At 44.3% G+C, this 9,672-nt stretch overlaps 1 protein-coding gene across 1 annotated transcript in view; it reads left to right on the top strand.

Annotated features, from left to right (window-relative positions):
- The first annotated feature begins 1,477 nt into the window (after positions 1–1,477).
- TAF15 (TATA-box binding protein associated factor 15) overlaps positions 1,478–9,672 on the top strand; it is a 94,374-nt gene continuing 86,179 nt past the window's right edge. The window contains exon 1 of the mRNA XM_073573787.1: positions 1,478–1,738. Within this exon, the coding sequence (XP_073429888.1) occupies positions 1,729–1,738 (10 nt within the window). The 5' untranslated portion in view covers positions 1,478–1,728. The remainder of the gene's footprint in view (positions 1,739–9,672) is intronic.

Raw genomic sequence — 9,672 nt, 5'->3', positions numbered from 1 at the left:
AGCCGGTCCGCCGGATCCGGCCTGCAGCGGTGACACCGGATGTAGATGCGGCGCCTTATGCGGCGTGGAGGACATTTAAAGGAGCCGCAGCACCGGGGGACGGGAGAGCCGGTATGGAGAGGAGCCGCAGCACCGGGGGACGGGAGAGCCGGTATGGAGAGGAGCTGCAGCACCGGGGGACGGGAGAGCCGGTATGGAGAGGAGCCGCAGCATCGGGGGACAGGAGAGCCAGTATGGAGAGGAGCTGCAGCACCGGGGGACGGGAGAGCCGGTATGGAGAGGAGCCGCAGCACTGGGGGACAGGAGAGCCGGTATTGAGAGGAGCCGCAGCACGGGATAGAGAGGGAGAGAGAGACTCGCCGGGCACTTGTGGGGTTAAATCTCACAGTGCCCGGGCATGCGCTGTTCAAAAAGCCGGTCCGGCGCTGCACAAAAACGTTGCAGGCAACGTTTTTTACAGACGCTGGACGGCGCATGTTTGCCGTATCCGGCACAAACCGGAGGCGCCGCATGTCCATCCGGCACGATGCGGCGATCATTAAATTCTATGTGAAAAAACCGGATCCAATTTTCACTATTTTCGCCGCATCGTGCCGGATTTACAAAAACGGATGTGTGAAAGTAGCCTTATTCAAATCTGTGAAAATGGGCAGATTGCCAACTTTGATGCCAGTTCTGATGCCCAGAACCCATTTGGGCCAGGCTGCAAGGACCTGGGTTTGATGCGGGGCATCACTATTTATGTATTAGTGTGAGATCAGTGGTCCAAAGTGGTTTAACCCCTTAAAAACATCAGTTATTCAAATTATTGATGCCCAGAACCCATTTGGGCCAGGCTGGAGAGACCTGGGTTAGATGTAGGGCTCCCTGCTCTATATGTCTGCAGTGTGAGATCAATGGCCCAAAGTCAGTTAACCCTTTCATTAACGCCCTTCAGTGCCCACTTTGATGCCAGTTTTATAATTTTTGTAGCTGTTTTTAAGTGTATTCACATCAGGACACCTCGCTGCATTGTATGTTATTATTGTGATGATTATTTTTTTTTGTTGTTAAACCTATAAAAAAAAAAACAGAAGAGAAAAAATTGCAGAATAAGAAACTAACTTTAGCTTCGTCTACATCCTGCTGCCTTGGCTTCTGCTGAATATCCCTCTGACAACTCCTCCTGGCAGGGAGAAAGACATGGTACGTAGGTTTGGCACCTTGTGTGGCCACAATCTCCCCAGCACGCCCCCAACAGGGTTCCCCACCGTTCCCGTGCTGCACAGTTGGGGCATGCTGCACAGCTCCTCTCTCAGATTCCAGCTGAGCCCGGACATCCCTACAAGGTTACTTGTGGGCGGAGCTAGAGACCCCATACATTCCAGGCACCGTCTCCCATTGCTTTCCCGCCAATGTGAACGGCGTACATCCGATATAACATGAAGGAAACCGTTCCCTCTCCGCGTACAACCCGGGTCCATACAGACCATTCCTAAAATGGAAACCGCACCGCAAGTTACCGCATGAGTCTCGCTTTATGTCACTTTACGACACGCAAAGAACTTAACCATGTGACCAGTCACCCCGCGCGCTAGCTTACGTCACTCGTATGCTTCCGGGAGTTCTTTGCGTGACAGCGCTGAGCGTGGGGACGCACGCTCATTTCGCGCCGTTCTTACGTTCTGTAGCCTGAAGTGATAGTGGCTGAGCTTCTGCTGCTCCAGTGTCCGCAATATCGTCGCCATCATGTCTTCAGGTAGGGAGCCGGAGCTGCCATGTGCCCCTGTGTGTCTGTGGGGCCTGACTGCGGAGTGACGCAGCAGCGGGAGGGCGGCGGGGCCTTCTGTACAGCCCCAGTAATGGCGGTGGGCTGAGCGCGTGTGTCGGACGAGGCTGCGGCCTCTCTACACGTTGTCCTGGGGTCCTGCTCTGGAGGGCTACACCTCGTCCGCAGGCTGAGGTACTCGCTGTTTGGTGACTGAACCGGGGGGTTGTTTTCATCTTTTAATAACTTCCCTTGTTTCACTCTGTATTTTTTCTGCTATATTTGAGGACTATAAATGTAGCAACAAACCTTGCACAGACACATCCTCCCCCCTCATTATGTTGATATCAATATTAGCAAAGAGGTCTGTAAAACAGAAATAACTCTACTTGTTGCAAACCTAAACTAGGACGCACAAAACATAATACACAACATTAAAATAGTCATTCCATTGCTCCAAAATATCACACAATCACCAGTGGTTGTACGGAGGGGAAAGTAACACAATGGACTCTATTCTTCAACTGCCAGACTGCTCCTGTACTGTGCAAACCAAGTATCCTTGTGTGTATAAGGGGGTGTTTACCGCTCACACCCCACAACCAGGGTCCGATTAGAGGGCTCCACCAGACCGCCTGGTCCATTGCACCTGTAGTGACCACTCCTGGCTCAGATCCAGCCTTATATGATGTGGTCTATCCAAGCAAATAGCTTTGAAGGCTCCTCAGGTTGTGAGGAAATGCATCTGGAGACCTCTAATCGGACCCTCTGTGGTTATGGGGTGTGTGGAGTAAATGCTTCCTCCTTATACACATAAGGATGCTCTATTTGCACTGTACAGGACCTTCAGGCAATTGGTGAGCATGGTCTTATAGCTGTAGAATAGTCCATTGTGTTACTTTCCCCTTGGTTCACCCACTGGTGATTGGTTATTGAGGGAAATGGCATGACTTGATTTTAATACACCTAATATGTTGTGTCCTTATTTCAGTTTTTAACTAGTTGATTAAGCTATATTTTATACAGACCCCTTTACTAATATTGGGGGGAAATGAATAACTTTAAAGGGAACCTGTCATCAGGATTATGCACAGTAACCTACAGTGTCAGGTCGGCACCATTATAGTGAATTAAATGATACCTTGCTTGATGAAATCCGTCTTGTGGTTGTTTAATCTTTATTTTCAGTTTCGTGTTAATGATATGCTTGTCCTAAGGCGGGGTTCATGTATGTGGTGCTCTGATGAGATATTCATAATGCAGACTGCTGACAGGTCACTGATCCATCACTGACCTGCCCCCTAGTTTGCATAATGAATATCATCACATACTGAATGAAAAAACGCTTCTGCAGGCAGGTGCCAGCTGTGGCACCTGCGCTACAGCCTAATCGTATGGTTACTGTGCACTTAATCCCTTTTGCAGATTTACTTGAGCAAGGAAAGTCATTTTAAAAATGGCGCCTGCACAGTAGCAGCTATCGGATTGTATAGAGATCCGATAGTTGCTGTTGCGCAGGCAGTGCCATCTTGATGGAGAAAAGAAAAAAAGTCCTCCACCGAGATGGTGCCGCTGTCTGCGATCTCCGAGAGCTGCTACTGCGCAGACGGCGCCAAATCAGTGGAGGACATTTTATTTCCTCTTCTCCAGCAAGATGGCGCTGCCTGCGCAACAGCAGCTATCGGATCTCTATACAAACCGATAGCTGCTACTGTGCAGGCGCCCCAGGTGCCATTTTTAAAAGGACTTTCTTTTTTTTTCAATCAAGTAAATCTGTAAAAGGGATTAAGTGCACAGTAACCATACGATTAAAGGGGGTTTTACACATAGCGATATCGCTAGCAATATCGCTAAAACGTCACTGGTTTTGTGACGTTATAGCGATATCGCTATGTGTGATACTTACCTCCGACCGGCTCCCCCACTGTCCATCGCTGATCGCGCGAGATTGGGTTGGGCGACTCCATTTCTCGTCAGCTTCCTGCTGGGACTTCCTGCTGTGGCGACGCTTGGAGGCGGACGGGAGGACGTCAGGATCGCTGTGTGTGAAAGGTAAGTATCGTGCGCTGCGTCGCTGCTGCATCGCTGTGAGATCTTTCTGTATGAACGCTCACTAGCGATCATTTAGCGATGCACCAGCGATCCTGACCGGGTCGGATTGCTGGTCGGATCGCTGGTGCATCGCTAAATGTAAAAGGGCCTTAAGCTGCAGCGCAGGTGCCACAGCCGGCACCTGCCTGCAGTAGCGTTTTTTTCATTCATTATGTGATATTCAATATTTAAACTAGGGGTCAGGTCAGTGAGGGATCAGTGACCTGTCAGCAGTCTGCATTATGAATACCTAATCAGAGCACCACATATATGAACCTCACCTTAGGACAGGAGCATGTCATTAACACAAAACTGAAAATAAAGATTAAGAAACAGCCACAAGATGGATTTCAGCAACCGAGGTATCATTTCATTCACTATAACGGCGCCGACCTGACACTGTGTAGGTTACTATGCATAATCCTGCTGACAGGTTCCCTTTAAGACCACAAAGTGCAACAAATACATTTTATAGGGCATTCCCAATTTTGGGGAAACCCCTCTTCTACCGGCTTAAGTAAAAATAAAAAATAATTTACTTACCCTTCCTTGGTCCAGTGCAGAGTTTTAACAGCTTCTCTTAGAATTTGCTGTTGTGGACAGTGCCAATCACTAAGCTTAGTGGCACTGTCCCAAGTTGGCGACTTGATTCACTGAGATCACTGGTTGGATGCCCTGTTGTTGATAGGACTGCAGCGCTGCAGACAACAATATGTAGGATGTAGCCGCAGAGGGTAAGTAAACCGGTCCTAAATCGCAAAACCCTTTTAAGTTTTGTTTCCTTTTCTATTAGAACTATTTTTATATATTAAATACTTAAATTTCATCTGTGACAGGGAAAGAAATAGCTGGTTACACTGCCGGATATATGTTTAGTTTTAATTTTTTTCACACGTTGTGCCTTCTCTGTGGGCATACAAAGTCACACATTATTGGGTTGGCATATTGATCCCACTTAAAGGAAATATTCATTCTCCTGCCTACGGGCCTGGTTTCAAGTAATCCCATGTACATATAGAGCGGATCGCTGTTGAGCAATTTTGCCATTTGTATTTTAGCATGAGACCCCCAGCTCAATGAATATTTCAAATTTCAAGATTTTTTTTTTTTTTTAAGATTAATATTTCTTTTCGAAAGCCCAGGTAGTGATGGTGTCAACCGTTAGTGGTTGTTTGGGGGTGAAAGTTTTCCCAGGGGCTTGGAAATTAAACAAATTCTCAAACCCCTGGAGCCAGAGTAAGTGGCTCTGTGGCTTGTGCTGCTGACATAGGAAGAGGAGACGTCGTCATTCCATCAGCAGTCGGCAGAACCTTTGCATCAGAAGAGCATCCGATGTGCTACTTAGGTCACCCGCTGCTGCCAATGGCAGACTGTCATAGTCTTGCTGGTGGTATGGGGATATCTCCCCTCCCTGTGTCAGCCCAGACCACTGAGCGACCTGCACTGCATCCAGGTAGGTGAGTATCAGTTTTGTTTTTTTTTTTTTTTGTTTTTTTCTTTAACATCTCAGTTCTGGTAAATGTTTCCTTTTGCCCAGTCAACCCCTTTAATAGCCTTCCTTCTATGAGTGTAAATACAGGTATGGTTTCTTTGTTTTGGGGGGGGATATGTGGTGATTAAAATTTTTAAAATATTTTTTAAACTTTTAAAACTTTTCTTCTTGGTCCTTTATAAAACTTGAACCTTCAGTCATCTGATCACTTGTAGCGTGTACTGCAATACCAATGTGTTGCAGTTTATAATAAAAATCATGGTCTCCTACGAGCACCCAGCCATAAGCCTGTCTTCATCAGAGCATCGAGCTGGCAGCTGTGGGGGTAGTCGATTGGCACTTGAACTGTAGATGCTACCGTTTAAGATTGACAGTGGCATTACACAGGTTAAGGCTATGTTCATAAGCTGCTTTTTTGCAGTTTTTTTTTTTTTTTCTACAGCCAAAACCTGCTCTTAGCAGCAGAGAACCTGCTTACAAAAATCAGGTTTTGCATTTTTTTTCCTACATTTTCTCTTTCTATTGCAGATTGTCATTTGCCTATAGTACATGTTTAATTAAGTTAATTTCATTCACCAAAAAGCCAGGGCTGTGGCGTCGGAGCTCATTTTGGTGGAGTTGGTATAGAATGGTCCGACTCCTAAAATATATAATAAATTGGGTACAGTAGTTCAATGCAGAATGTGCTGAATATTTTTTCATAGGAATTTGGGAAAGTTATGAAATGTCCTATAAATGGCTGTTCTATTCCTGATCTAAGGCTACATTCACACACAGCGTTTTTGCTGCGTTTTTTGAGGATACGTTTTTCAGCTGCAAAAGCAGATCAGCTTTTTAAAAAAAACGCATCACCTGAAAGGTTTTTGAGCTCATAGATAATGTTTTCAAAAGCAGATTAGAAATCTGCTCTATCTATCCATTTATCCATATCTGTCTATCCATATCTTATCTGTACCAAAAAGAATGAAAGCCGGGTAGCACACAGACTAATACTCCTTTTTTTTTTTTTTTTTCTTAGCACCAGTCAGGTACACCTCATAGCTGCCCAAAAGGACACCCAGGACAGGCATTGCTCATCTTCATTAACATATCAATTGATAGTTGGAATCAATAGACTGCATTCATCACATTTTAAGGTGCAGGCTTTATTTTCAAGTGTAAGGGTGTGTAGTATAAGGTTCTGCAGCAGCTGAGGTGTGCAGTATGAGATTCTGCGGAACAGTATGAGGTTCTGCCCCCCCCCTAGTTTTGATCCTGGCTAAAACCGTTTCTTATAGATATGGCGAACCCTCAGGTAACCCTAAATGAAGGTCAATGGACACAGGTGGCTGAATTGAAGGAATTGCTTAATCACCTATTTACCGTGACTAAAAAATTAGAAAGCTGAGGATTTAACTCCTGGCATTTTCATAAGGGAGTGGAAGAACTTGCTCGATGAAACGGAGAGAGACACAGCTATTGGAAAATACAAATTTTCTGGCAGCTGTTTATGTGGACCCAAGTCATGGTATATTGCTTGATGATAAACAGCTTACTAAAGGAAAAGAAGCTCTGACTGAGGTAGCAGTTAGGATGAATGGCCTACAGGAGGACTGCCAGGTGCAAGAGGACTTGGGTCCTGACAGTGCTACTGCTGCCATATCTTCATCATCAGATGAGGAGTTTGACTTTGGCAAGTATTTGGATGATATGGAGCAGGCAAAGCGTTGCTGCAAGGAAAAAGATTTCACTCCGTCTCCTATAGCAAGCAGATTGACCATATTTCAGCAAAATGTTTCACTTGCTCTCAAAGAAAAAGAAAAATTCAACCGTTCATCAAAACTGACTGTGCATGAGGCAATTCCTTTAGGCTGTGTGCACACGATGCAGATTTGCAGCGGATCCGCAGCGGATTTTACTGCGCAGAAACGTTGCATATCCGCATTGTGATGTACAGTAGCCTTAAAATCAATGGAAAAAAAAACCGCTGTGCAGACGCTGCGGATTTTTCCGCGCGGTTTTCCTGCGGTACAAAATCCGCAGCATGTTACTACTTTTGTGCGGTTTTCCATCTCCCCTGTCACCAAATCCGCAGAGGGAAAACCGCAGTGGAAAACCGCAGGAAAAATGCAGGTAATTTGACCTGCAGATTTCTTCCATTCTGCGCGGAAAAAGCCGCAGGGCCAAAAAGTACGTCTGCACTCAGCCTTATACTTGGAAATAGTTAGAGATGTTGCCCATTTACTACAGGCCGCCTGTGCAAGCTGAAGCTATGGATGAACTCTTTATGCATCAAATGGCCAAGTTCTCCAAAAAATATGACATAGTTGTCATGGGAGATTTCAACTATCCAGACATTTGTTGGGAATCTCTCTCAGGCAAAACTAACAGGTCAAGGAAATTCTTATCCTCTCTTGCTGACAACTTTATCTTCCAAAAGGTAAGGGAGAAAACAAGGGGAACTGCTACCTTGGATCTAATCCTTATAAACAGGGAGGAAATGGTTGAGGAGGTAAAAGTGGCTGGGACCCTAGGAGGTAGCGACCATGCTATTTTAGAATTTTGGATAACTAGAGGCGGAAGACCTGTGAAGACTCAGACGTCAAGGTTAGATTTCAGAAAGGCAGATTTTAAGGGATTCAGAAAGAGAATTGGAGGGATCCAATGGCTGGATATCCTTAAAGACAAAAATGTCCAGGAAGGATGGGAAATCTTGAAAAATGAAATTCTCAAAGCACAGTTGTTAACAATTCCGAAAAGAGGGAAGAATAGGAAGCAGTTAAGGAAACCAGGATGGATGAACACAGAACTTAAGCACATGCTAAAAAGGAAGAAAAAAATGTTTATAAAATGGAAAGAGGGAGGCATATCTAAAGAAGAATATAATGCTGTCTGCAGAACCTGCAGGGCACAAATCAGATTAGCTAAAGCTGAAAATGAATTGAGGCTTGCAAGAGATGTCAAAAGCAATAATAAAGGATTTTGGGGATATGTCAAAAGTAAAAGAAAAGTCAAAGATGCTATAGGATTTTTACAGGATGAAAATGATGAAATGGTAAGACAGGATGTTGAGAAGGCTGAACTTTTAAATTCCTATTTTGCATCTGTTTTCTCTCAGAAAGGAAATGTAACATCAACTGTTATTCACTGTCCTATTAAGGGAATAGAAGAATCCAGGATATCTATAAACAGAAAGATAGTGAGGAAACACTTAGCTAGCCTAAATGAGTTCAAGTCTCCAGGTCCAGATGAATTACACCCCAGAGTACCGAAGGAGATAGCAGAAGAAATTTTTGAACCCCTCTCTATAATCTTTGAAAATTCTTGGAGAACAGGAGAAGTGCCAGAAGACTGGAGAAGAGCAAATGTTGTTCCTATCTTCAAAAAGGGGAAGAAGGTGGACCCAGGTAACTATAGGCCGGTGAGTCTGACTTCTATACCAGGAAAGATCTTTGAACAAATTATTAAACAACATGTATGTCAATACCTGGATAAGAATGAAGTGATTAAACAGAGTCAGCATGGGTTTGTAACTAATAAGTCATGTCAGACTAACTTAATTTCCTTCTATGACGGTATCACTGATTGGGTGGATCAAGGAAATGCTGTAGATATAGTATATCTTGACTTCAGCAAAGCATTTGACAAAGTCTCTCATACAATCCTTATTGAAAAAATGATTAAGTATGGAATGGACAAGGCAACTGTTAGGTGGATTCATAACTGGCTTAGTGATCGGACCCAAAGAGTGGTCGTAAATGGCTGCACATCCAGTTGGAAGAATGTCTCAAGTGGGGTACCACAGGGCTCTGTCCTGGGCCCTGTATTGTTCAACATCTTTATCAACGATTTAGATGAAGGAATTGATGGTAAACTGATTAAATTTGCTGATGACACAAAGCTAGGAGGGATAGCTAATACTAGAGAAGAGAGAGAGGATTCAAAAAGATTTAAATAAACTGGAGAAGTGGGCAGCAACTAACAAAATGGTTTTTAACAGGGAGAAATGCAAAGTACTACATCTGGGCAATAAAAATGGAAAAAGCATATATAGAATGGGAGGAATAGGGCTAAGTGACAGCACATGTGAAAAAGACTTGGGTATACTAATAGATCACAGACTGAATATGAGTCAACAGTGTGATGCAGCAGCAAAAAAAGGCAAATGCAATTCTAGGATGTATTAACAGAAGCATACAGTCTAGATCACGTGAAGTCATTATTTCCCTCTACTCCTCTTTGGTCAGACCTCATCTGGAATATTGTGTCCAGTTTTGGGCACCACATTTTAAAAAAGACATCAACAAACTGGAGCAAGTTCAGAAAAGAGCGACCAGAATGGTGACCGGTCTGCAAACCCTGT

The sequence above is a fragment of the Dendrobates tinctorius genome, unplaced genomic scaffold, assembly GCF_039654945.1.
Source record: "Dendrobates tinctorius isolate UK_male_01 unplaced genomic scaffold, ASM3965494v1 ptg000007l, whole genome shotgun sequence".
Lineage (NCBI taxonomy): Eukaryota > Metazoa > Chordata > Amphibia > Anura > Dendrobatidae > Dendrobates > Dendrobates tinctorius.
Note: the sequence above shows the minus strand (reverse complement) of the source record. Positions and strands in the feature narration are given on the sequence as shown.